Raw genomic sequence first — 27,906 nt, 5'->3', positions numbered from 1 at the left:
GTAACGTCTTCATTTATAGAGTTATCCAAGCATTAAGGTCTTCTTCACCAATCCGCTCACTCTCTCGAACTGATTATCAACATAAACCAGAAACGTATGGTCTTCAGCTCGGGAACTCCAACGAACTGATGCATTTCACGAAAAGGAATTGCAGCATATAGATATTTCATTTCGCTTCAAAACATAGTAATCCATCAGGTTTCGCGTACTGAACTGAAGACTGGACGTACTCCTTATCCTGTTGTCACAAGGCTTCTTCGTTTTTGGGAACCACGTAGTCTCAAGAAATGTGGTGATCTTATGCGTCCACATGCCACTCCTTGATGAGAAGGTCATTGCATTTTGTTATTTTCTCCTAAACTTTATATATTCAAAATATTACTGGATCGTTGTCATCTTCTCAGTCGACGCTCATTCAAGGTTCAATCAATGTCGACCAATTGATCACTTTCAGACATCTACCATCTACTTAAGGTGGTTGGTAAATTCACTTTGATTTTATCAATAATCTCGCTTAGTTTCTTCAATAATAGCTACTGTTGCTTTGTTTAGTGAAACTTGATAATCATACTTATCTTGGTCGGAATTGATGATCATTTTGACATTAACTCCTTTGATTAATGGTTTGATTTAGTTAACGTCTAGGGTGATTAATCTTCACCAAGGATATGGATTCATTGAGCTCTGAACTTTGAAGCAAAGAAAATGATGACTAGGTAAATCAGGCTCCTTCTCTTCTTTGAAAAAGTTTTAGACTTCTTTTGTTTGCTCAAATGGTAACGTCTTTTCTGCAGGCAATTAAGGTTCTTAACATGATTAAGCTCCATGGGAAGTCTATATGTGCTAACCGGGTATCGTCTTTGTTTCCGGAGCATCCGTTATTAAGCATTCTATCTTTTTTTTAATAGGAAATTCTCACGGAACTATAACTCTTTCAGATGGCTCTTATGAGTTTTGAGTTGCCCCTCTTAGGAATTTGCTAACATTTTGTTTTTTGGATTGAAAATGTATTAGGCGTCTCAAGATAAGAAGAGCTTGGATGTTGGTGCTAACCTTTTTCATTGGAAACCTTGACCGTGTAAGTATATCTCTTGGTGGTAATTTTACTCTAAAATCTTGGTACGTCAACTACAATAGCTGATCAGGTTCGGTTTTTAGAGTATATGGATAAAAAGACTTTGTATGATGTATTGGGTGGGATGGCTTCTAATCCTCAAGTAGAATCTTTATGAAACAAATTCATTTGTGGTAATTCAATTTATTTTTAGCTTCTTTTGTGGTTATCACTTCTAAAAACCTGGCTACCAGAAAATCCCAAACTCTCCATATGTTTCACATAAATAGCTGCTATATCAACTAATCCTATGAATGTATATTGCAGGGAATGGCCGGACAATGTCTCAGTAATTGTCAAATAACAGTCTCTTTAGCTTACAAGAAATACACCAAAGGCGAGCACCAACAAGTCAGTAATTTTATGTGCAACCTCTACAATGTTTAAATGCACTGGTCTTCCAAAACCAAACCCGAATGTTCACAGTGTCTACATATACTTCTATGGTGTCTTAACTGTGTATTGCTCACAATTCATTGTTTACATGAATTATAACTATTTAAGTTATATACACCATAATTAAAAATTCTGATTTTGTCTTACTTGAATGATGTAACGAAAGAGAAGATGAGAGATTTAATGAAACAAATTTGGGATGTAAGGTCAAGATCCAAGCAATTAAAGGAGAAGATCACTTCATTGTGGTTAGAGAACATTACGGAAGCTTTATTAGGACAGCTACATAAAAGCAAAACAAGAGTTTTCATCTGACAAGCTTTATTTGGCTGGAAAGCAAAGCAAGAACAAAGGAACAAGAAAATATGAGAGCAGAAGAAGTTGCACACGTCAAGACAGAAGATGAGAAGAGTTGTAGAAAGCAAGAAAGAAAGAACATCAAGAGAGAGACCAAATAAAAGGAAGGACTATAAAACCAAAACAGAACAAGGAGAATGGAACCACTTCACGTTCTAAACTGAAGAAGAGACTCACAAAGGTAAAATAAACTATTCCTTGGACGGCTCAGACAACAAGAAATAACTTGATGATTTTTTTGTTTTTGTATATTTGTCTTGTCAGATTCACAAGAAGAAAACAAGTCTTGGTAAAATCGCTTTTAGAAAAGGATATGGTGGTCCAGTTGCAGCTAAGCTACTTGGAACTAATAGGAAAGAGAGAAAAAGAAAAGATATTTCACTTGCTTATCTGAGCCAAGCTGCCAATAACCAACGAGGAAATGGTTTTCCATCAAGATAATTTGGTATTTTTACCCTGAAATCAATGAATTCTGATTAACTCTTTAGGCCTTTAACGATAAATGACTGAAAATATATGATAAACAAACCAAATCTTAACAGAACGGTGCTGCTTTAACTCATGCAAGAATTATTAAACTAACTCTCAGTCTCTCACTCAAACAAGAGTAACAATTGACGAACAGCCCCTACACATGAATACCCAAGGAGGTTAAGTTACTTAACATGGTATTGGTTCTTACTGGGCGGGGTAAAGCTGCTGCATCCCACCACCCTGACCTTGATTGGTATCCACCTTTCTTCAGGTATTTTCAGAATCACCCTCCATTCATCTCCGTTGGTAGAGATCCGCGGTAGTTCTTGCCATGTTCAGCGGTGGTGGACCTTAGCTTTAATCCTAAACTTGTGGGAGGTAAAACTATGTCTCACTTATTTATAGTTGTTGACCAAATGTAGATATTGTATCCATATTCCCTGCCTTCTTTAATCCATATGGTTGGTCTCAGGAATATGACATCTAGCATATCTGATTTTTTTTATGCCGCTTTTTTCTCACCCAACATTTGAGACACGTTTTTAGTATTAGAAAGATATTGGGTCAAGTCAACGCCTGTAGATTAAGTTCATATCATAGAATTTTATTGAATCAATAAAACTTACGTCTAAACGGTAGCTGGTAAATAAGAAAAACCCCCGGAGGTTAGTTGTCATCCACGAAATCGTCGCAAGAGGTGGTTCCAAGTACGGTGGTGTTCACAAAATTGAAACTGTTATAGTTGCTGAGCTCAATGCATACATTTCAACTTCCCCGTAGGTTAGAAAAAATTTTACGCACTTACATACTTTCATGATGCACATGTTTTAAACATGCCCAATCTTTATTGTCATATATTTAACTGAATTCCTATGAACTGAGAAAGTCGAGACCATTGAAACTACAAATGAATCGTGCTACATTTCGTTCAAATGTTTAAATAAAACTACAAGGTTGCAAGTTACAAAAAAAAAAAACTACAAGGTTGCAAATCTTTCTTCAGCATAAGCTTATTATAAATGGAACAATCTAAATCTAAAACTTTCAGTATAAACAACAAATATTTATTATATTCAGCTTTCAAGATATTTTTTCAAATGTTTATAAAATTAAAATATGTTCTAACATAAAATGATTTTGCAATAAACTCACACGCCCGTAGGGCGGACCAACCCCTAGTAACTCATAAAGTATACACAAAACTTCATGTATGAGCTTACATTTAAATATATGTATATCAAAATAACAATAGATTTAAAATACAGTATTACATACAAACTTAACTTTAATTTCCTATTTTCTAATACTATATATTTAAAGTTATACATTTACTTTATATTTTATGTTTTGAACATTATATTGTTTTTATATGTGTAGCTGGTCATTTTATTAATGTTGTTTCACAAGTAGATCCATGAAAATATTTGAAGATGTCTTGGTGGTTGGACTCATTAAAACATGACTTGAATTTTATGAATATTTTTTCACAGTTTTTAAAAAAATAAAAGTTGCCAACTTTTTTATCCTTAAAGGGCATTGCAAAGATTTTCAATAATAATTTCACAGTTGGATTCATCATTTTCATATTGCATCTACGTAGAGTGTCAAAGCTAAACATCAATAGACCAAAACTGAATGAAATTTCAAAGATTACAAGCCTTGAAAATATCCCAAGTCTTAAGACTATCCATGGTCTTCAATTTTAATTGGGCCGGGCCTGTTTATTGTATAAAGCTAATACGGCCTTGTTCACTAGTTAGATTTGGTTGCTTATGACAAAAAAATGGGTAAGCAAACAAGTTAGGAAATAGAATCCAGACACGTTACAAATGTGTACTTAACGCCTGATTTGTCTTTTTATCAAAAAAACCAGATCTTTATCCGATCCTCTCAGGCACCAAACTCTAATTAGTTTTTCAATTCCCCAAGCTCATCAAACTTTCTGGGTGGAGGCAAAAAACAAGCCTTGGGTTGTTGTTGTGAAGCTATGGCTAAGAAGATTGGAGTGACGATGGAAGTTGGGAGCGATGGTGTTGCTGTGATCACCATCTCGAACCCTCCTGTCAACTCTTTGGCTAGTCAAAGTAAGAAAAGCTCAATACTTTGGATCAATTTGACGATTTTATCTGAAAAGTTGCTTTCCTTTTGAGCTGATTGGTTTTCTTATCTTTGATTTTTGTGGGAAGTTATTTCTGGTTTGAAGGAGAAGTTCCAAGACGCTAATCAGAGGAGTGACGTTAAGGCCATCGTGTTGACCGGTAAAAAAAACAATGAAATTTGAGTTTCTTTTGAAGGGTTGTGTAGCGTTTATCTGCAAGAGTGTGTGTGCTTTGTTATCGATCTTCTGTGTTCTTTCTTTAAGCTAAAAGATTGTGAATATTGAGATAGTTTTGAACTTTTCGTGTCTCAGGGAACGGTGGAAGATTTTCGGGTGGTTTCGACATCAATGTCTTCCAGCAAGTTCATAAAACTGGTAAGAAAGTTTTCTTTCTTTTGTAAAGTTTTATAGTGAAGCTAAATGCAATTCTGTGTGTTTGACAAATATTGTTGCTTATCAGGTGATATATCGCTTATGCCTGAGGTATCCGTTGATCTAGTGTGCAACCTTATGGAAGGTATTAACTTTGGTTTAGGTTGATATGTTTCTCAATACGATAGCACGTTGTGATGTTTGATACTGTTTTTTTTTTTGTGGTTATTAAAGACTCTAGGAAGCCGCTTGTTGCTGCAGTTGAAGGACTAGCTCTTGGTGGTGGTTTAGAACTGGCAATGGTTTGGGACTTTTTCAAGTTTATTTTCCCTTTGTGCTTTTAAAAGTTATCTTTTTTTCGTTGCTGTGTTGATTGTTCTGTGACTCGAAATTGTTTAGGCGTGTCATGCTCGAGTTGCTGGTCCAAAAGCTCAACTTGGCTTACCAGAGCTAACACTTGGGATTATCCCTGGTTTTGGAGGTATAGATTTGTTAGTTCAGCTAGATCTTCTTTCAATAGTGTTTTGTTAAGTAATCAAATCTAATTGTGTCTATGAAGGAACCCAACGTCTTCCAAGATTAGTAGGCCTTGAAAAAGGAACTGATATGATACTGGTAAAGCATGGCGTTTTCTGCAGTTATCAACAGTTTTTCATTACCAAGCTGGCTTGGCTGAGGATTTTGTTACTTTTTGTAGCTTTCAAAGTCGATATCATCAGAGGAGGGGTTGAAACTTGGTCTTATTGATGCTCTGGTGCCGCCTGGAGATTTGCTGACCACGTCCAGGAAGTGGGCTCTAGACATTGCAGCTCGACGTAAACCCTTTTTGCGCTCACTGCACAGGACAGACAAAATCGGTTCTTTATCTGAAGCACGCGCTATATTGATGAGTGCAAGACGACTTGCCAAGCGGATAGCCCCAAACACGCCTCAGCACCATGCCTGCATCGAGGTGATTGAAGATGGAATCATCCATGGTGGATATAGTGGCGTTCTCAAGGAAGCAGAAGTTTTCAAGCAATTACTACTCTCAGACACGGCAAAGGCTCTTGTTCATGTCTTCTTTGCGCAGCGTGCAACATCAAAGGTGCCTAACGTCACTGACGTTGGACTGAAACCGAGACCGATGAAAAAAGTTGCAGTGATTGGTGGAGGTCTGATGGGTTCTGGCATTGCTACTGCTCTGCTTCTAAGCAATATAAGAGTCGTTCTCAAAGAAATCAATTCAGAATACCTTCACAAGGGAATGAAATCAGTTGAAGGTTCTTATCTCTCTATCCATAACACATCCCAGTTGCTCATAATAGATGCAATGATGTGAGTTTTTTCTTTTCTTGTGACAGCAAATCTCAAAGGATTGGTTTCTAGGGGAAAACTGACACAAGATAAAGCAAGCAAGGCCTTCTCTTTGCTCAAGGGAGTACTTGATTACACAGAATTCAAAGACGTGGACATGGTCATAGAGGTCTGGTCTCAATCTTACCTTTACTGTTCTGTATCCAATTCTAGTTGTATAAATGTTGCTCCTGGTATCATTTTTTCAGGCGGTGATTGAAAACATTCAGTTGAAACAAAAGATATTCAAAGAAATCGAAGAGGTCTGTCCACCAAACTGCATTTTGGCTAGCAACACATCCACTATCGATCTCAACGTAATTGGGGAGAAAACTAACTCAAAAGATCGCATTGTTGGTGCACATTTCTTCAGGTCATTTTGCGTTTTCATTCTTATCCTTATTATATTTTTAATGTAATCAACATTGTTTTTTTTTGTCTTTTATTTGTGTAGTCCGGCACATCTGATGACCCTTCTGGAGATAGTTCGTACAGAGAATACATCTGCTCAGGTGATTCTTGATCTCATGGCGCTTGGGAAGGCCATAAAGAAAGTCCCCGTGGTGGTTGGGAACTGCATAGGCTTTGCAGTGAATAGAACATTCTTTCCCTATACACAATCTGCACACATGTTGGTCAATCTTGGTGTTGATTTGTTCAGAGTAGACAGCGTTATCACCTCTTTCGGCTTGCCGTTGGGTCCTTTCCAGTAAAATATCTCCTTAACCTTGTCTCGTTAACTTCATACACTGTGACTTATCTCGGCTACTGAAGAAAGCTTTTGACTTCTTTCTCAGGCTAGGTGATTTGGCTGGACACGGGATTGGAATAGCAGTCAAGGATATATACGCCAAGGCCTATGGTGACCGAATGTTTGTCTCTCCGTTGACAGAGCTTCTGCTCAAGAGCGGGAGAAATGGTATCGTCATTGCTCCCTCCTCCTGCCTTTTGTAGATTTCTCATCTGCTGACTTTTTAACATTTGCTGCTTTCAGGGAAGATCAACGGGAGAGGATACTATATCTACGAAAAGGGAAGCAAACCAAAACCTGATTCATCAGTGCTGTCTGTCGTTGAGGAATCGAGGAGACTTACCAATATTATGCCCGGTGGGAAGGTAAGGAAGCCTTGTTGTCCTTGTTAAACTTCATGTGCATTGGGTCTTTTTAATGCAGCCTTTGTCATTTGTTTTGCAGCCTATAACAGTAACTGACAAAGAGATTGTTGAGATGATATTGTTCCCGGTGGTTAACGAGGCGTGCCGTGTCCTGGATGAAGGAGTTGTGATCCGAGCCTCAGACTTGGACGTTGCTTCTGTCCTCGGAATGAGTTTTCCTTCTTACCGGTGAGGATTGTTAAAAAATCATCTCTCGCTGAGTCTCTTCTCTTCTTGTCATTTGCTTAACAAGTCACACTATCAGAAGATGATCGTTTTCTTATGGTAAAACATTTTGTAATCTTTCTCTCTTTGTTGCTAGCGGGGGACTTATATTCTGGGCAGACACGGTTGGTCCAAAGTACATATATGAAAGGCTCAAGAGACTGTCGGAGACTTATGGTGCGTTTTTCAAACCATCGAGGTATCTTGAGGAAAGGGCAATGAAAGGAATGCATCTGGTAATGTCTCTCTCAACTTTCTTTTCAGTTTGTGATAGTTTTCTTATTGACAGATCTATTAATGATATGAGAAAAGAATTTAAGTTGAACGATCAAATGGTTTCATCTTCTGCAAATCACCCAATCATGGTTAGAGATATGTGAACGATATCTTGAGACTAAGAGATTGGGTTGTAGGATTGTTTTGGTAGTTTGGCTAGAACAACGAATGTCTACGCTTACTTGTAGCTATGAAATAAATGTATCCAAGCTTATGAATGCATCAGTTTATTCTTTTTCGCTGTAGTTTGTGTTGAAATCTCTTCTTTTGTTTTTTTGGGCTGCAGAGTGAACCTAAATCGTCGAGGTCTCGACTGTGAATGCACAAAAAGGGAACTTAAGAAGTAAGCAACAAAAGATGGGTTTGAACATGATTATGCTGAAATTGTTAAGTCACTAAATGAGATGGTTGTTTTAAACACTCGAAAAGCGAGTTTTATGTTCTTAAATAAAATATTCGTTACGACATCATTCTCAGATATGTTCTACCTGTTCTCCTCATAGAAAATCTGGACACATTTACATTATTTTGTAGAATTAGAAACCATTCATATTATGTGCAACTCTCAAATTCTGCAGAAATAGAAAGAAGAACATCATAAACAAACAAAGATGTTCCACAAATGAATGCAACAAAGAAGACATCATTACTAACTCGTAAAATATAACTCCGTGTAGTAAAGAAACGAAGCTCTGCAAAATCTACACCAGCCAAGGGCTTTGGTGAGTTGACTTTTAGAAGAAAAGAAAGGAAGAAAACTAGTGTCTATATATTACTCTCTAATTACCACATGCCAATGTGGCGGTGGTGAGGCTAGTAACTTATTGTTGTCCTACGTAGAGTATATCTGACTCAGAGGTCTTTCTTCTCCTTTAAAGCTGGAGGTTTCTGATGATTGCTTGAGGGCTGAATCCCATTCTCGGTTTTCACAGTCACGGTTGGAACCGTTGAGGGTGACTGTATATGCCTTCTAGCTAAATACGAACACTTTGATTCTGCATAACAACAAACTTAACTAACTTTAGAGAAGAAAGCTTCTTCAATGCGTTCTGTTCTGAAGCAAGAGAAACTTAACTGTACCTTTGAATTCTGCGTAAGAGATAAGTCGGTAAAGGCAATCTCTGAACTTAGTTAACACCATTCTCTCCTGCTCTGCGCAAATCTCTGACTGCTCCTGTGAGTTTGTTCCGCAGCCACCAGAGTACTCCACTGAGCCATTAGGTTCAGCTGCTGCTACCATGAAGATAGTGTCTCGTTCATCACACATCAAAGCCAAAGTTGCTGGAGATAGCGGCTTTCCTTTAGAACTATCAGCTTGATTTCCATCATCTGCAACCATATTGGCATCACTGGCATCTTTATCGCCTTGTGAGTTATAAGAAGAAGCTAAAGATGTTTCTTTTTGATCTTCAACCCGTTTCTCCGTTTCAATTCTTTTATCTAACAAAGGTTCAAAGGAAGATCAATGAATAATAATACACACAGAGCTAAGACCTCAGCAAGAAGAGTTTTTCCACTCAAAAGTTTCACCTGTTAATGTCTTTGTTGTTTCTCCGGCTACAGCTACCAAAACTGAGCAAAGTGCTTTCACATCCTGCGGTTGGATTATCTCTGCTAAGAGCGACCTTCAAAAAAAAAAAAATTACAACACTTAAAGTCAGTTTTACGCAGCTCTTTGATCAACTATTTAACTTGTGAACACCAGAAACTTCACCTATATACAAACTTTGCCGGAGATGTAGCTGAGGTTGGGCCAATAGTTCTTCCATTACTTTCCTAAAAACCATCAACAAGATTTCAATTCACCAAGCAACGGTTACCAAAATGCATATAAGACTAAACTGGGAAGTTGCTAACCTGTTGAAACTGTCCAAGACAATAGGTAGATGAATCTTTGTTTGCTTGATTTAACGAAATATCTAGACCTTTCCTTCTCTTAGGTGCTGGGAAAGGAGCAAATCCAGAGGAACCAACAGCTCCAGTAATAGCTGCATTTGCTGCTTGCTGAAGATAAGCCATGTTGTCGGCATGTTCACCGTGAAACAGCGCTCGTCTCTCCTCGCTTCCGTCAAAGTTTTTGCAATCTAAGCATCCGCAGTTCTCTGAACAAAGAACGTTTGCTTGAAAACACTCACAGTACTTCTTAAGGCATCCAGATTTCTTGCAGCGGCATCCTTTGTTGTTATCCCTCATCACACCATGTGGACTGGTAGCGATTTTGGGTCTGAATGCATTTGGATTCCGGTCCAGAGTTGCTTCCACAGCAACTCGTCTTGCGGGTTCGTTATCAACATTGTTGAAACAGTTGGCACAGTTACAACCATCACAGTATGATCCGGACGCAAAGCATTCACAATACCTGATGCAACAGAGTCAAAGATTATGGAGGTGTAAAAAACTAAAGCCGAAATCAGAAACTGTTAATGCACAAATCCACAACTAACAACAACAAAAAAAAAAAGAGTTGATTATCTAAACGTTCTAAGGAGTGCAGCTGAAAAAGGGAAATATAAGAATATGCAATAGCTCGTGTAGTCTAATTAATCATATATTAACATGTCTAAGAAACAATAAACCATAAATAGATAAAAACTACAAGATGAGTGGGAAAGAGAGAGTAATTACAGTTTCAAGCAGCGAGAGAGTTTACAGTTGCAGTGCTTCTTCTTATGAGGGGTTCCATCTCTACCTTCCACAACAGGCTTTGGTCTAGATTTTGGAGATTCCTCCGGCTGCTTTCTGCTCAAAAAGAAAAGAAATATTTGAGATTAATAATATTAAGGTGAATAATAAGAGTTTTGTAAGAAGGATTCGAACTAAACTCGTTTCAAAAATTTGAACTGTTCTTCACAAAAGTCAAACACTTGATCGAAACTAAGGGAATCATCAACTGATAGAACTTACGTTGGCGCGTTAAGGATTTGTAGTGACTGTGACGTCACCGGATGAATCCGAACAGAGGGAGTGACGACGGTAGGAGCTGGTTTAGACTCTGAGCGTTCAACCAAACCACCAGTGAAGTCGAGCTGCCTCGCTGGCTTCTTCTCCGGGAAACCAGAATCGTCAGACACACCGTCCTTTTTTGGCGGGAAATCTCCTCCTCCGCCGCCCTCACTCATCTTGAGAAAAAAAAAATTCAAATCTCAAATTTTCCAAGGAACCCAAAAAAAAAGTTTCCTTTTCTGAAGAAAAAAAAAAGTCACAAATCACCCAGATCCTTATTAGCGCGAAATTAAAAAAAAAAGAATCTAGAACAGATTCGGCGGCTGTTATATAAGCTTAGACGAGAATGTGAATTAGATAAAGGGATAAGCTTTGAGAGACAGATAGAGAGAGAGATGGGGTGGAAACTAGGGTTTTTAGCTCTCGATTAATTAAAGGCGAATACTTTCGGTCTTCTTCTTCTTCCTCCACAGCATTTCTCTCTCTCTAACATGTTTTTGAAATTTCAGTTTTCTGGGATTATATTCGACGGTTCGATTTGCGTGGCAATCTGATCGGACGGATCTCTGTTAAATACAATGATCCTACGGTTTGAATTCATATAAGCTTTATTGTCCTTCCACCGTCCGATTAAAGTATATCCCTATAAATTGTATTTTTGACAAAAAAAAATAAACATTCAGAAGATAAAAATAGAAACGTCGCCTGAGAGATTCGAACTCTCGCGGGGAAACCCCATGTACTTAGCAGGCACACGCCTTAACCACTCGGCCAAAGCGACTTGGTGTTTAATTACAAGTAACTATATATATATTATTAATCGTAATGATTGGTTAAATTTTGGATTATCTTAAAAGAGAGTTTCCTTTTCTGGCAGAAACATTTAGACTTAAACAGGAGGGGTGGCTTACAAAATTTCTCTTGCATGCGTATCTGATATTTAATAGGCGGGAGCTGATTTGGTAGAAGGTATGTAAACATGGACATGAAATCCAAGCTTAACCAGCTATTGATAAAAGATCTGTAGGCCATGGCCATCTTTAGTAAAGGTCTCTAAGACAGTCTCTAACTAACTATTCATGGGAATGATAGCTGCCTAGGCTCTTACCTGAAAAATCAGCCGGAGAAATGTCTTAAATCTTTGTAAACAAATGGAAGAGTGGTCTGTCATGAGTTTCTTTTGGGAAGATACATTTTGTATGCTTACTCGCTCGGATCAAACTCAAGGCCAAATTTCAAAGGAGCTTTCCACTATGTTATTGTGTAATCTCTCTCTCTATGCTTATTTTTTATTTCCTCATTTCAACTTTTTTTGTCGATTAAAGCCGATAACCATCAAGTCAGGATGAGTTAATAGTAGCTAATTCAAATGATTTGTTGCTAACGACTTGTTGTTATGATTTAAATGGGAAACAAATAACTTCGTACTCGGACTCTTTTAGCAAGGGAATCTGCATAAAAAATTAAGCTGTACAGAATGTAATTAAGATGAAAAACTTATAAACTACCTCTAGACTGAATAAAGTAATATAAGTCTCTGTTTTGATGTTATGTCAATCCGTGGATTCTTCAATCTATCTAAATCTTCATTTCAACTTTATCTCTTCGTTTTGTGTGTATTACTACTAGTACTATTAGTAGTATTGTAAGCCTGTGATTTGGTTTTAACACATCATCTTAGAGCCCACTAATGATAAGAAAAGGACCTAGTGATTGATTGCGTAACCTCAAAAGTATACCAGAGTAATCACAGACGCACCAGAATTTTATGCAACTGGTCGTTGACTTATACATTTCCTGCGATAGCAGCAACAACAACATTTTTAATATAATTTGAGCTCATTACCATTTAATATATCTCAACAACTATCATTTATAAATTGCAATTAGTAAATTAATTAGAATAGAAATATTCTTGGTTATAAGTTAGTGGCAAGTAAACATTTTCTCAAGAAAATCAAGAAAAAGCAAAAGGTGTTCTCTATTCTTCTTCTTCCGATGTATCAAATCTTCTTCCTCTTCTTTCTTACAACCTTCCACGGTTATTACCATGTCTCTGCTCAGCCTCCTGCTCCTCCGCTCAGCAACGGTGACCTCGTCGCCAACTTCGAGCCGAGTTTAGCCATCATCACAGGAGTTCTCGCCATCATGTTCGCACTCACTTTCGTCCTCCTAGTATACGCTAAGTGCTGCCACATGGATCTCCTATCAGGTTCCGGCGACGGAAGGCGGCAAGATCGTCTGCTCCGACAAGGGTTTTTCTTCAACAGGTCAAATAACTCCTCGGCTCGATTCTCCGGTTTAGACAAGACAGCAATCGAGTCGCTTCCTATGTTTAGGTTCTCTGCTTTGAAAGGATCAAAACAAGGGCTTGAGTGCTCTGTCTGTTTGTCTAAATTCGAAAGCGTCGAGATTCTTAGGTTGTTGCCTAAATGTCGTCACGCTTTCCACATCGGATGCATCAATCAGTGGCTTGAGCAGCACGCAACGTGTCCTCTCTGCAGAGACAGAGTCTCTGTGGAAGAAGATTCCTCTGTTTATGTAAACAGTTTTCGGTTCTTGGATGAGTCTGGGAGAAGAGAGGATTCGAGCTTGGAGATTTACATCGAGAGAGAAGAAGAAGAAGAGGAGAGAAGAAGAAGAAGTAGACAGAGAGAGGAAGTTGGTAGCTCATCGAGATTCAGCATCGGAGGGAGTTTCAGGAAGATTCTTAAATTAGGTCATAAAGAAAAGCCGTTGCTTGAGCAACAAGGAAACGATGAGTACGAGAACAAGGTGATGCATAAGTTCAATCATAGAATCGTTGTGTCAGATGTTGTGTTCAAGAATCGTTGGAGCAACGTGAGTTCTTCAGATTTGATGTTTTTGAATTCAGAGATGGTTAGTTCGATCTCCAGCGAGAGATTCTCATTTAAGAGAAGCGATGAAGAGGATCAAAGAGGTGTCTTGCGGATCAATGAAGAGATGGAGAACAAGTTGAGTTCGATGAAAACTATGTTGTTGTCTGAAAACAGAGACTCTGGTTCGAAATCGAGAAGCGTTATGATCGAGTCAAAAAGAAGATCGGTCTCTGAGATAACTACGGTTCCTAGACTCAGTATTGCGGTTCATGGTGATTGCAGCGGTTCAACCGCAGCGACTGCGTCTGAGATTGAGGAGAGAAGACGGCGTTTGTGGCTGCCGATCGCTAGAAAAACAGCTCAATGGTTTGCTAACAGAGAAAAAAGAAATCAAATTAATACAACATACCAACACTTTAATGTTTAGTTTATTTCTTTTTCTTCATGAATTGTGCAACTTTTACAGACGTGTTACATTTAGTTTTGATTTATGGTATACAAAAAATATTCTTTCACAGGTTAGTTAGATACTTAGATCCAAAGATACTTTGTGTAAATATGATAGATTGATACATAAACAAATTTATATTATTTATTATTTATAAAATAATAATAGTTGTTATTTTCGTCTCATGGAACAAGTTAGCTAACCTGGTAAAGAAGCAACCACGCTCATTTCAATTATATTAGACTATTAGTATGACTGCATCAACTTATTATCAACAACTGCATCATATTCATATAACCAATAATACAGTTATACGTCTACTTATGAACTACCCTTGGTTCTGTCTCTTGATAGTTTTTTCTTTTAAATTCTTGTTGTTTAATTTAATTTTTATAATTGCTGTAGTTTTTTTAAAAAATGAAATGTTAAAATTTATACCATTTTACAATGTTGTGTACTTGTGTTTAGACTAACATTACTAAGGGTATGCATGGTTCAAACGTGGTTGCGAATACTGGTGCTGAAGTTTGCGGATGCAGGTGGTTGTGGTTTCAAGAGTTATTTAGTATTTTGTATGATTGGTATAACGTTTTAAAATTGTTACGTTTGCGGAATATTTATGATTAGTTGATTATGAGATATTTATAGGTTTAATAATAAATTACCAATATTATAAAAATATTTGTGCCAAAAACATTATAAAAACATACTATTGTGATAAAATATAATAGTTATTAATATAATAAGATTAATAATATTATTATGTTTATTTATTTAATTTTTTATATTAGTTTAAAGTTATAATTTTAATAATTGTTTTGAGATTTATATTAAAAAATTTAAAAGAATATTTTGTTTCTTTATATATATATATATGTATACCTTTATATATGTATGTATATTAATTGTTAAAAAAATTCTAATGAATAACTAGTTTAAAGTTTTTATAAAAGAAATTATGGTACTATTTGTGAATTTAAATTAATATATAAAATGTGTTTATAATTTTACTTATAATATTTTCATTTTAATTTTTAATTTAAAATTCAAAAATTTAAAATACTTAAAAAATAATAATTTTATATTTATTTATCCACCTGCAATCGTCCGAAGCCGAAAACGCTAAATAAAACCAATGTTTGATTTTAAAAAATTTAAAGTGGTTTGAAACGATTTGTAACGGTTTATATGATTATTTTAAAATGATGTTAACCGTTATCAACTGCAAAAACTGCGTGGTAGCGATTTCTCAAAACATAACTCGTGTATGTGAAAACAAAATTGCATATTAGTTGCTCAACTAACTGCTGATAGTGTCAATTTCATAACAAAAATTACATTCGCATATTTGATTATTAATATAAAAGCTCATTTTAATAAAATTGAATGCAAAGAAACGCTGAATCTAGGTTATAAATAAGCATTTCACTTACTTAAAAGTCCCCCCATCAATAATATGAAACCTAATCTCATATATAATTTCCTCTTTCGAATGTCCAAATATAATATTATATATCACCAAACGATTTATGATGTATTTTTTAATTTATTTATAAGTAGTTGGTGTAGGAGTCTGACTCCTTTGATTTTGTCTTCATATATTATAAATAAAATTATGCCACTAAACTTAAAATAGACGTAAATTTCGTCATGCATACACACAATATGCTTTCTAAAAGTCCAAATAATTAAGTGGAAAACCTTTCCTTTTCACTCCACATCTTTTTTAACTTTGAAACATGATGATAGAACCAGGAATGCCTTAAGTGCAACACCATAGGGAAACCTTTTCAATATTGTATGATTTAATATTTCATCTAAAATCTCATAAGATAAATAGATAATATGTTATATTTATATCTTGGTTGTATAGTTCAATACTGATCTGGAATTCCGTTTACAAAATTCATTTATCCACAATTTCTTTTGATAATCTTTGATTATGATTGGCACAAATTCTCGTTTAACTTAATTAACCCTGTTGAGATAGTTGACAGCAAAATATATTAATTTTCAGATTTTGACAAACTTTATTTATATATGAAAGTTATTCAAAGAACATATCATAAATTAGTACCAAATGGTACATGAGGCCAAAGATTGTTGTTACGTAGAAAGGAAGTCATTGTATCATGTCATATGGTCCAACTTTATGACGTTTGTGAATGGACAGGCAATTTTATATCTATATTATTAAACTGAATCAAAGGTTATAATAGAATGTATCAAGCTTAAACTATATATTTCAAGTGTATTAGGTAGAATATGCCCGATTCATACAGCAAACGAAATAAGTAAAGTTATAAAGTACGGCTAATTAAGGTTAGCTCCTATGAGAGTTAAGCATCAAGTTCTTGTAATCACAAACTCTCATGATACTGTATATTATGGTATAAAGCAACAATGACATAGTTTCAGTGAAGCTGCAGATACAACCCACACTACCCTCTTGGATGATAATCTTCCTAGAGCGCAACAACCCAAACTGTCATATACTGCAGTCGGGCCAGTCGTACAAGACTTTTAGACTGGCTGGCTTCATAAGCTCTCTAACCATGTTGTCAAGTTGTCAACATCTTTCCTCATACACGTATGACAAAAAAAAAAGGAAAGTGTGCCCTCTCCTATGCCACTAAAGACACCTCCCTCAAGCTTGGCTCTGGATTTCTGCAAAGAATGTTGTTATTCATTAATATATTATCAAGCTGCAGCCTGCAGCACAAAGTCATGCACAACCTAGGAGACTTGGTACAGAGTGGAGCTTAAAAAATGATATATATGCTCGCTCACTCATTCCAAATCACAACATAGTGACAACGGGCCGGATACATGATGTCATGGTCCAATTTTTGGGCTATATTCTATTTAGCCTATTTTCCAGAATCTATACTTGTAAAATGACTTTTCGAGGCTCCATGAAAACCATTTCAGCGTAAAAATTTCTTCCAAAAAATCCTGCATGGTATTATTATTAAAAATAAAAACATAAATAAAAAGAAAATATATAATAAATAAAAAATAGTAATAAGTAAATACATAATATAAGATATAGAAATATTACATTAAACATCTATCATAATATTACCAATTGATATAAAAAATCAGAATAAGTAAATAAATAATAAGTATATATACAAAGAAAATAAATATAATTTTTAGTAAAAAAGGAAATAAATAATAAATAAAATAAACATCCATTCTCAAAATATTTTTTTCAAAATAAAAAGGAAATAAATATAAATTTTAGTAAAAAAAGGAAAAAATATTAAAGGAATAAGTTTGATATATAAACTAAATCTTTGAAAGATCAACTTAAAATTGACCAGAAAAAAAATCATAAATAATACGAGAACTTCAAATAATAAAAACAATATGAATCTAAAGCACTTTTCATCACATATGAATCTAAAGAACATGTGATTTCAAAATTGAACCTATTTCTTTCCAAAAAAGGAAAACAATAATAAATTTAGTAACCAATTTGAAAACATCACTGTAATAATATACCAAATCAGCATTTTAATTTGATATTTAAATATAAAATTTCAAAATTATTTATCTCAAAATAAAATAAGGTAAACAAAGAAAATGTATATTTTTAAAATAATTAAATTGATATATAAAATAAATATTTTAAATAACAAAGTATTAACTAAAAATAAAAATTTAAAAAGAAATAAAGATTAAAAAAAATCATGTATGTAAAAATAAAATAAAATCAACACAATACTACAAAAAGATGAATTGAAAATTGAAAACTTAACATAATAAGAGCTTGACAAGAAAAAATCTAATTTTGTTCATAAGATTTTTACGATAAGGACTATATGATATTGAAAAATCAGATATAATTGAATTTACCAATAAGAATATTTAAAATTAGCATCATAGTTTAATATTCTCATAATTATATTTCTAAAAATAAATATATCAAATAAACTTAAAAATGTCAAAAAGCAAAATGAAAGTAAAAAATAAAATTACTTGATATATATATATATATATATGGTAACCCTTCAAAAAGTAACGTCAAAATTTTGATAAAAATTATGTCATAAAGTATGTCAAAACATACAAATAGCATATGAAAAAAAAAAAAAATTAATATCATAATACTTAAACTAATCAAATAAATAAAAAAATTTAAATGAAATTTAGTATTTTTAATTTATATTCTTATCGGCTACAAAAATTATCTAGTTGATTGTGATACTTATTTTTTACCGAGCCAATTCATTATTTAGTTGACAATAAGTTACAAAACTCTATAAAAATAAATGATGGTAAGAATAATTTACTTATCTAATACATATATTGTTAAACATGTTGTGTATTTATATGTTTTTAAAACTGCCTTTTATCAACCTTTTTTGGACAAGTTTTCGGACAAGACCTTTTATCAACCAAATGAATTAACATAGTTATTTACTTATCAACAATTAGAATTTTCATAAATTTTGACTAATTGTTTTAAGAGAATCATAATCAAAATATTCATTAAACTATTCAAATATTATTTTGATGAAACGACCCTAAATAGTTCATAATCTACAAGTTCTTTTCTAAATATGGTTATTAACAATTAGGCAAAGTACATGGTGACTTTTCATAAGTCTTTTATGTAATTCACCGATAGTAGTTATAAAACATATGCTTATGAAACTTTACTAAATAGATTAACATAACATATAAAATTTAAAATTATCTCACATGAGTTCTTTCAATAAAAGATATTTGAAAGAAAATATTACTGAAATATATGTACAAAAAAAAATCAAAAGTGGCTAAGAAATAAATTAGTTAAAATTTTGAATAGTATTTACAAATAATATTGACATTTGTTTATAGTCTAAGCGACAACAGAAAATAAAGATATGAAAAATATTCCTTATACATTCGTTAATTGGAAACTATATTATCTAAGTTTATGAAATATGATGTGAACTAATAAAACATCACAGTCCTGCCATTAATTAATATTGCAACTAGTTCATATAGAAGATATAATATATATATATATATATATGTTTAGTTTAATAAATAAATATTGTTTTAAATTAAAAGTTGTATATATTTATTTCTCTTTTTCTTATATCTAAAATAATATTTACTATTATTTAGATTTGATAAAAATATTTGTTATCATTAAAAGCTAAATCTTAATATAATACTACCAGATATGCATTTAAAAGAATTAAATACGATTTGCCAAAAAGGAATTAAATATGAGTATTTCAAATACATATATGCACAAAAATATATAATAATTATAATTTCCATTGTAAAAATTTGGTAAATACAAAGTAAAGTTAGATATTGTGCACATGCATTAATTTTTTCTGTTATTAAAATAGAAAGATAGATCAAAACATTATAATAAAAATATTTATAATAGTGTAATATTAATTAATAATAATAGAACAATCAATATATTTTTGTAAGAATATTAGATTAATAAACAAATAAATATGTTTATAAATAAACTTACACATCTACATACACAAGAAGAAGATATCTAGATATTTTAAAGAGTATGATTGTATAAAAGTCTAAATAGGAAAAATAATAAAGCATACTTTGAATAAAATATTATATAAAATACATATAACCAATTATACGTTATTATCTTAACATTTATGTAAATATGCTAATTATTAATATAAATTCGCACGTATCTTGAATTGGAATTCTAATTACCTTAAAAGTGTATGATCAAAGTTATTTCCATTACAAAGATGACCAAAAAACTTATATAAGCATGTCTCTTATCACCTTCAAAATAAAAGAAAGACACTGAAGTAGAAAAAATAGAATGGAAAAGACAACAATCATTTTCGTCATTCTTCTCCTAATTTCTTCATGTAAGTATTTCAAAACTTTTTCATTTGTTTTCAGGCGTAAGATATGTGAATATTTATACATGTTCGTTTAATCTAAATTTTTTTTTTAGTTACAGTATTATATAAATCGAATATATTCTTATTTCCAAGAAACAACAACAAGAGAAAAATGATGAAATTTGTAATAATAGATTAGGTAAAATATTTTTACACCACATCAAAAATGAATTTTAAGAAAATTAAGAGAGGAACATTGAACATGATTATTTCTAATTACATTTTGTTTTTCTTCATCACCCCCGCCCCCGTCCCCTCCTTTGATTTGGTTTGAAATTTAATTTTTGTTACACAGGCATGATAATGAGGAGTGAAGGTCAATTTCGATGTTACAAAGCTGAGGACTGTGATCCTCGTGGTTGCAGATTAGATACACATGTAGTATGTAAACGGCGCCTAAATCATATTTAAAAAATACTGTCCTTAAATATAATAATTGAATATCTAAAACATGTAATAAAAAATATTATAAAAATTAATCTATTTCCAAAGGAAAAAACATCAATGAATAGTGAAACTAGAGAAATTTTTATATTTTATGTCTGTTTATGTTTTAATTCTTTTAAAAATAATAAAATCTACAAAAAAACAAAAGAAAAATTAAAGAAGAAAAATGAGAAAAGAAAACTTACATAGGTAGCAGAGGAACTATAAAAAAAATGAGAAAAGAAAAGTAAATATACAATATAAGAAATGAAAAACTACATTAAACATCTATCTAAAAAATGTATAGTTTTCTGATTTTTTCTAAGAAAGATGTGTAAATATACAATATGTGTAATTATATACATTTTGATATATGTTTCACCTTGTGCCATTATTTTTTGTTTACAGAAAATAAATAAATAGTTAAGTATGAATATCACTTAGGCTAAACACACGAATAACAACAAAATTCAAACATCACAAAAAATGATCACAGGAACATTACAGTACAATAACTTTAACCAAAGAATATGAAAATTTTCTACTACGCATACCATCAATATATACAAAACAAACATGTATTCATACAAACATATAATTTAGAATACAACGTCAAAAAAATAGTTATATAGTTAACATTTAAAATGAGTAGTGCGGATTAATCTCTAGTAGTGATTAGAATGTAATAGTTTTTTTTTTGACAACATAATGTAATAGTTGCAAAAAAAAACACAATGTAATAGTTAAGAGAATGTAATAGTACTGTTTTATTGTGATTTTATCCGTGATAACTTCCGACCATATAAATGATTGCTTAAAGAATGCCTATGGATTAAATTACAACTCAAACATTAATTTAATTTTTTTTCCCCTCATGTGATTCCTTTTTTGATTTTTCATTCCTTGATCGGAGGAAACAACCAAAATATGAAAAAGTATCAAAATTACATGTCATCACATTATCCTTAAGAACCGATATGTAATGACACGTGGCTGATATCAAGTGGAGGGAAACGATTCGTTTAATCCAAAACACCACCACCACTCCCTCTTTTCTTAGCCTTTCCAACATATTACGAATCAAGAACTCACTCTTTCGTGTCGGAAGAAACAGTAAGAAGCAACAGAAAAGAAAAAAAACTCTACAGATGGCGATGATGTCAGCATCTTCGGTGTTTCTTTTGCCGGCCAACGTCACAGTGGCCGCTGGATCTTCGTCGTCCAGAAACTCCGTGTCTTTCTTACCGATGAGAAACGCCGGTTCTAGGCTCGTAGTCAGAGCAGCCGATGAGGCGGCTCCAGAACCAGCTGCGCCAGAAGGTGCTCCGGCAGCTGTAGCGGCGCCAGCTGCAGCTCCTGCCGCGAAACCCAAGCCGCCTCCTATTGGCCCTAAGAGAGGGACCAAGGTCAGCTAATCTAAACCATCTTTGTATACTATCATACGCATGCGCATACACCAAAATTTACATATCAATAGATCGATTCGTCTGTATGTCTATGAACGAATTTTAATCGAGTGACTTCATAATTCAATAGTGAAAAAATGTTAAACACATACTATGAAGTTTTTATGGGCTTCATAGTGAATAGTCTAAGTTTTTAATATAATTATTAGATTAGTCACATCTTTCATAACAAATTTTCATCTTACATTAATATCATAAAATGTTGGGGTTCCTAGGTCAAGATTCTAAGGAAAGAATCCTACTGGTTCAAGAGCACTGGATCGGTTGTGGCCGTTGATCAGGTAAACACATTTAGTCTTTAATTAACGATCTATGTGCCACTTATGCATATCATTAGGTAGGTCTGGAACGATATAAGTCACTTATGCAAATATCATTAGGCAGGTTTGTATAATTTTCTTCACTTGGGTTTCAAATTGTGCAGGACCCGAAGACCCGGTACCCTGTTGTGGTCAGGTTTGCGAAAGTGAACTACGCAAACATATCGACCAACAACTATGCATTGGACGAGATTGAAGAAGTTAAAGCTTAAGAATGAGAGAGACCTAAAAAGAAGTGTTGTGTATTTGGTTTAATCTTCATACCGGTCTTATCTGTTTGTAGCTTGACCAGAATCGTTATGTACCAAAATATTTTACCATTATTTCTCTCAACTTCTAAAATTTTATATCTTCTCTACTCATGGTTAACTCTTAACCAAACCGCTTTAAAAACGTTGTCAAATTAAATTACCACAAAAATGCAAATAATTTTGAGGTAGAAATATTTCCTTAACTTTGTTGTAAAACTAAATGGGAAAACGTGTTTCTTGTTATTAATCTCGACCAGGGATCTTACATATATATATACATCAAGTCGTGTTTATCCTAAGTGGATAAGTACAACAGTCGATAAGCATTATCTTCTGCGGTTGGTACGGTCCTGGTCGGTCCGGTTATGTCGATCACAATCTGGTACATAACACTCCCCCTTGATCGACACATCCGGTACTGGTTCGTTGCATGCTTAATGTTGCCTCATTAAAACCTCTCCTGGAAAACCCCAAAACCAATGTGGCAAAATGGGAAATCATGGACAGGAAAAAGAGTACAACACATGAACTCCCCCTGATGAATGCATCACTGTAGATCTTTGGACGATGCATTCCTATCTGGTCGATGAGCTTCTTGTAATACTTTGTAATTTCGCCGGCCTTCTGGAACTTCATTTGGACATGGTCAAGACGTGCTCTTTTGATGCTGACCACTCGACAATGTTTCCATGTTCTGGTCGGATGGATGATGCTCAATCAGTACTCGGATAGTACTCGACCAGTATTTGGATGTACCTCTATCCTGCAATTAAATCTTTCTTGCAGGTCCTCTCATGTCCCATGGTTCCTCTAGTCTCATGGCTTTACCATACCGTGGACACTTTCATTTTATTATTGACTCAGACATTCTTCTGGTCACTATCTCTGGATGATGTCTCATGACTTCTTTCATTTTGTCGTAGACAATGCTATATTTTCGAAAACATACATGTTAAGTCATAGACCTTGTCATCACACGCCAATATACTCATATATGGCTAAGGTATTGCAGCCTGATATAATGATATGGTCCGGATATGATACTGCAATTATATGGCGTGGTCCACCTTATACTTTGGTGGAACTTGGTCGGACCATAAACCTCGACCACTCTTATGATGATTGGTTCCTTTCTTTCTTTACTGATGTATAGACATTCATTAGTCCCATATACTTGATTTGGTATTTGACCACACGTTTTATGATACTACCATATGATGGTCGATCTTTCCATTAGATATATTACGCATGCTGGTCGATATGGTCGATCTGTACCAATTCACCACACTACTTTTGGTTATTCTTATGGACGATTGAGATGTATGGAGCCGGATGGTCTTTGGCATGAGAATTAATGGTTCTCTTTGCCTTCTCCTGCGACCATCTCATATTACACCATGTATTGTGGCGTGTTGATCTCAACTCATACACGGCTATGATTTCTAGTCCCATCATATTCTGTCCAAAATTAATTGATAACTTGTATCATTGAAATCATTGAACCATTGAACCTCTCTTTAGGTTGGTTTGATATAAACATAAACACAAGGAATTATAATATCCTCTATAAGGATCTATGGACTGATTGTACTAAGTATTCTCTTAGTCTTTCTTTATCATTTGCAGCTGCCTTATTTCAGTCCATAAATAGCTTAGGAACAAAACTATTCTATGAGAATTTCTTTTCTCATCTTTCTGATACTCTTATCATCTTTATCCAGTGATCAATCATGCTGCTTACTACATTTCTCTTTTCTTATATCCAGACCTTTATCATTTTCTAATTTGTAGTAGCATCCACCACATAGGAGTACATCTCCTTATTATCTGTTCCTTGGTCTCTGTGAGTATCCTTGTGTAATCAAGCCATTTCTTGAATGCTTTAAATAGGAATATGAAACCTTAGTCCATGTCTCACGATTTCTTTTCCTTTCCCACACAGGACCTATTTTTCACTGGTTTTATCTTATCAGATGGTGTTTCTATATATGGCCAATACACCCATCTCTTTTATAGATTCATTGAATCTTTCTTTGAACCCCCACGGTTTCCTTTAGTCTATGAATGCATTCTTGTATTCTCGTGGGTTCTGATCCTCGCTTATATCTTTTAAACTCAAGTGCTATTTCCTTATGCATCTTTATCTTTTATGTGTCGACACTTCTTTTATAGTGTTCCATCGTGTTCCAGACATGAACTAATCGATTAGAGATTTCATTCTTATTAAGAATCTTCGTTTACCTTGCAGTTTGACGTCCCAAACTACATGGTCTGGTATCTTAGATGTTAGCTGCGCAGCCTTATCTAAATGTCTGGTCTGGTTTCCCTTATGACCTCAGATATGTCATTTCTATGCACCTTTCTTTTCATTTCCGAGGTTCCTTATCTTATGGAACATATTGATCTATCTTTAGACTCTATAGCAACTTGATTATGTCTCTTCTAGGACATTAATTTTGTGGTGTTTAAGCTGGTATGACTTAGTCATTCTTTTTCTTTTCTTTTCGGGTCTAATCTGTCTGGCATTCTTTTAGCTAGCTTTTTATGATCTTTCTTTGGACGTCTTAAATCATATTCTCTGGTCCGAGGATCTTGCCAAGACAAGGATGGTTAATACCATTCCATTTCTTTATACTTGTACCAGCTTATTTCTTTCTCCCCCTGATGTTGGATAGTCGGATTTAATCATGCAATCCGTAAACCTGGCCTTAATCTGATCACCCATATTTGGCTCAAGGTTTCTTACAAAATCGTGGGAGAAAGCATTCTCATATCCAACATATATTCCCAGTCTTATCTCATCTTCTTATGAGGTTCCATCCTAGACGGCACATATTATTGTGGTGGTCTATACATAATCTCTTAGGATGGTCTATGTCTGGATCATGACCCTTTATCATTCTTAGATGGGAATATCTATGCTCACTTTATATGGCCTGATGCATATTTTTATTACATGTAAATCCATGTGTTCCCAAGCATTAGCTAGTGATCTTTGTATCACAAAGAATTTGGCCAAGTTCTATCATGGTCATAGACCATGTCACTCGGATTTTTAGTGTTGTTCATGGACCACGGGAGTGTCATTTCTCCCCCTCATGAACATGCTATAAATCTTTTAGATGCTTGAAACATTATAGCCTATTGAGTTTCCCTTGTGTACATGTTACACAACGTGAGATTGTATGGGATAACTCTTTTGTGCCTTTTTTCGATATCAATCTTTGCATCAATTTTAAAGACCTGGATGGCTAGTCCAGTCATGCCATAAAGTGTATAAAATTTCATGGTGAACCATACTGGTTACCATGGCTATTTGCCTCTTTCATACTGATCCTTAGCATAGAATAAATCAGTAGAAAATGTGGGTTTAGACATTTATAATGCTTTGGGCGATTTTTCAAAATCTGAAAAGAATTTTGTTTCCTTTGCTCACTGATTATGAGACTTTTAAGTTTATGGTAATTTCGTGCCTTTATTAGGCAGTATCTTTGGGCTGTGGTTTATAGATGGATTGACTATCCTAAGATGTCATTTTGTCATTTATCAATCACAAATTATCAAGCAATTCAAGCAAGATAAACATAAGACCAAAATCAATTTTATTATTGCTGTAAATTTTATAAATGACAAGTAATCAAATCAAAACATAACATATGAAATACAAAATTAGAATGTCGGAATTTATCCTCTTTAGTTAATGTGTAAGCCGGCCACTCCATCTCTTATTTTGGACACGGCTGCTTCAGATTTTTTCTTAATGTCATATTTCTCTTCAGGAGAATGGTTCATAATCAGTTAGACGCGATTATATCAATAACTCATTATTTTCTCAGTCTCAAAGAGACAAAATATAATTATAAACTTCTTTAATCTCTTTTCTCAATCATGTGTCTACTGGACAACATTTACGTGTGTAAAAATTTCTTCGAGAAATCTTACTTTTAAACTTAACATCCAATATAGTTGAGATATAATTACAGACTTCATGTCTTGTAATTTTTTAGATACAAAATACATAATGAGTTTTAAATAACACTTCTGGTGTATACCTTTCTTTGGATTTTTCTCCAAAACATATGATTTTTTAAAGTCAAGCCTTATACTTAAAACTCTTATATTTATCATGGTAATAAAATATAATATGTATAAATATCAAATAATATTTATAAACTAAACATGAGTATTTGTTATGTAAAAAATAATAATAATACTTCTAAAGTAATAATATTTACTGGTTCTATACTCATGTATTTAACCGTGTATCAGTATATATCATAGATAGATACTAGTAAACTTATCTCTGTGAGGAAACGCGCAGCGGACATTGGGGAAAATTGTCTCGGTGTATAAATTTGGTCTGCTACTCTTCAAGTTGCATATTCCATATATCTCGCCTTTTAACCTTGACTAATAAACAATTTTGCCCATAGATACTCATAGACCATAGGCCACGGCGAATCAAACCAATGCAAAACCAAACAATCAAAAGATATATATGATTATGCAGACAAGCTCACGGTTTCTTTTTCTTTAATTATTCTCTCAGAATTAAGTCACAATAATCGGATGATTAACATCTAATGATCTCATTGTTCTGTGCAAAATAAAATAAAATAATAACTAGTGCTTAACATGTGGTGACTAAAGATCTACTGATAAATTCTTTACAGTAAAACAAACGTGTGGTCTTAGCTACAGTCCACTCATATTATCAAATAAGCACCAAACCAGTTGATGTAACAATAAACAATTAATATGACTATCAAAACTATGTGTATGATTAACTTAAATGAGTAATTTTTTTTTTCATGTATTCCAATTGAAACACAAGAGCATAGATCGATTAAATTAAGATTGAAACTTAGTAATACTTAGCTCTTGATGGAAAAATGAGACAAGCCGGCATGTCGACTATGATTTCTGGATGTTACACAGGTGATAGAAACTGTAATTGGAAAAGACAACGTCGGCGATAATTCTTTACATCGACAATCCTCAAGCGATACGCCATAGTTTAACACTGGCTCGATAAACGCAGAAAGCGGAGACGAGAGACGCCATCATCGTCTCATCAAGAGGAAGCCAGGTTTTGACACACTGAAAATAAATCAAAGCGATCAAACATGTCTCATAATTAATCATTTATATAAATATATATGTGGGTTTAAATATAAAAGCTTGAACGTAGATACATATATGACGTAGCTTCAAATCATAAATGCATTAACAAAGCATATCAATATCAAACTATGAAAGAGTGTGTTGACATATTATATAGAGTTATATAATAAAGCATTACAACCCTAAAACAAACACATGTTCCGTTCATAGAGGATTTAATATCATGATCTCAACTATTTATTGAGATATATAATAATAACATAAAAGAAATATAATACAAACTAACACCTCACAAAACCCGTAACAAATAAATTGAGATAGAGTTACTTATCTTCAAAGTGTTTCTGGAGGTGAGTACGAGAACGAAGCAATCGAAACTACGGAGACGT

The 27,906-nt window shown here is 33.8% G+C and overlaps 4 protein-coding genes, 1 long non-coding RNA gene and 1 other non-coding gene across 6 annotated transcripts; 4 read left to right on the top strand and 2 right to left on the bottom strand.

The window, feature by feature from the left end:
• Positions 1-60: 60 nt before the first annotated feature.
• LOC130498685 (uncharacterized) lies at positions 61-1,472 on the top strand. Its single transcript, XR_008937628.1, has 5 exons — positions 61-474; positions 635-716; positions 795-851; positions 1,015-1,078; positions 1,382-1,472. It is a non-coding gene; the product is annotated as an uncharacterized LOC130498685 (long non-coding RNA).
• Positions 1,473-4,189: 2,717 nt separating this feature from the next.
• On the top strand, positions 4,190-8,272 carry LOC108822759 (peroxisomal fatty acid beta-oxidation multifunctional protein AIM1). Its single transcript, XM_056992372.1, has 16 exons — positions 4,190-4,425; positions 4,528-4,599; positions 4,752-4,814; positions 4,900-4,956; positions 5,046-5,113; positions 5,211-5,292; positions 5,371-5,426; positions 5,509-6,073; positions 6,155-6,276; positions 6,356-6,519; positions 6,601-6,855; positions 6,944-7,065; positions 7,141-7,262; positions 7,342-7,490; positions 7,624-7,762; positions 8,089-8,272. The coding sequence occupies exons 1-16, from the start codon at positions 4,329-4,331 to the stop codon at positions 8,119-8,121; spliced, it is 2,166 nt and encodes a 721-aa protein (XP_056848352.1). The 5' UTR covers positions 4,190-4,328; the 3' UTR covers positions 8,122-8,272.
• An 82-nt stretch (positions 8,273-8,354) lies between these two features.
• LOC108822760 (protein tesmin/TSO1-like CXC 5) lies at positions 8,355-11,282 on the bottom strand. Its single transcript, XM_056992373.1, has 8 exons — positions 11,191-11,282; positions 10,707-10,921; positions 10,428-10,541; positions 9,660-10,161; positions 9,517-9,578; positions 9,333-9,427; positions 8,883-9,242; positions 8,355-8,797 (listed from the first exon to the last, which is right to left on the bottom strand). Exons 1-8 carry the CDS (start codon positions 11,236-11,238, stop codon positions 8,655-8,657), a joined length of 1,539 nt encoding a protein of 512 aa, XP_056848353.1. The 5' UTR covers positions 11,239-11,282; the 3' UTR covers positions 8,355-8,654.
• A 162-nt stretch (positions 11,283-11,444) lies between these two features.
• On the bottom strand, positions 11,445-11,526 carry TRNAS-GCU (transfer RNA serine (anticodon GCU)). The gene has a single exon. It is a non-coding gene; the product is annotated as a tRNA-Ser (tRNA).
• A 1,128-nt stretch (positions 11,527-12,654) lies between these two features.
• LOC108821090 (E3 ubiquitin-protein ligase ATL42-like) lies at positions 12,655-14,198 on the top strand. Its single transcript, XM_018594137.2, has one exon. The coding sequence runs from the start codon at positions 12,744-12,746 to the stop codon at positions 14,010-14,012; it is 1,269 nt and encodes a 422-aa protein (XP_018449639.2). The 5' UTR covers positions 12,655-12,743; the 3' UTR covers positions 14,013-14,198.
• A 7,221-nt stretch (positions 14,199-21,419) lies between these two features.
• On the top strand, positions 21,420-22,489 carry LOC108819317 (photosystem I reaction center subunit IV A, chloroplastic). Its single transcript, XM_018592332.2, has 3 exons — positions 21,420-21,762; positions 22,038-22,103; positions 22,247-22,489. The coding sequence occupies exons 1-3, from the start codon at positions 21,505-21,507 to the stop codon at positions 22,352-22,354; spliced, it is 432 nt and encodes a 143-aa protein (XP_018447834.1). The 5' UTR covers positions 21,420-21,504; the 3' UTR covers positions 22,355-22,489.
• Positions 22,490-27,906: the final 5,417 nt, after the last annotated feature.

This window comes from Raphanus sativus, chromosome 8 (assembly GCF_000801105.2).
Source record: "Raphanus sativus cultivar WK10039 chromosome 8, ASM80110v3, whole genome shotgun sequence".
In the NCBI taxonomy this organism is placed as follows: Eukaryota; Viridiplantae; Streptophyta; class Magnoliopsida; order Brassicales; family Brassicaceae; genus Raphanus; species Raphanus sativus.
The sequence above is the reverse complement of the archived record's forward strand: the minus strand, read 5'-3'. Positions and strand labels throughout refer to the sequence as shown.

Bases quoted from the DNA above. Each gene is read 5' to 3' on its own strand.
- LOC108822759 (XM_056992372.1), top strand. From the start codon at position 4,329: ATGGCTAAGAAGATTGGAGTGACGATGGAAGTTGGGAGCGATGGTGTT. The intron at 6,074-6,154 runs GTTCTTATCTCT...TTCTTGTGACAG, and splicing joins GGGAATGAAATCAGTTGAAG to CAAATCTCAAAGGATTGGTT. The intron at 6,277-6,355 runs GTCTGGTCTCAA...TCATTTTTTCAG, and splicing joins ACGTGGACATGGTCATAGAG to GCGGTGATTGAAAACATTCA.
- LOC108822760 (XM_056992373.1), bottom strand. From the start codon at position 11,238: ATGTTAGAGAGAGAGAAATGCTGTGGAGGAAGAAGAAGAAGACCGAAA. The intron at 9,243-9,332 runs GTGAAACTTTTG...AACCTTTGTTAG, and splicing joins AACAACAAAGACATTAACAG to ATAAAAGAATTGAAACGGAG. The intron at 8,798-8,882 runs GTACAGTTAAGT...GTTGTTATGCAG, and splicing joins CTCTTACGCAGAATTCAAAG to AATCAAAGTGTTCGTATTTA.
- LOC108821090 (XM_018594137.2), top strand. From the start codon at position 12,744: ATGTATCAAATCTTCTTCCTCTTCTTTCTTACAACCTTCCACGGTTAT.
- LOC108819317 (XM_018592332.2), top strand. From the start codon at position 21,505: ATGGCGATGATGTCAGCATCTTCGGTGTTTCTTTTGCCGGCCAACGTC. The intron at 21,763-22,037 runs GTCAGCTAATCT...TGGGGTTCCTAG, and splicing joins GCCCTAAGAGAGGGACCAAG to GTCAAGATTCTAAGGAAAGA. The intron at 22,104-22,246 runs GTAAACACATTT...CAAATTGTGCAG, and splicing joins CGGTTGTGGCCGTTGATCAG to GACCCGAAGACCCGGTACCC.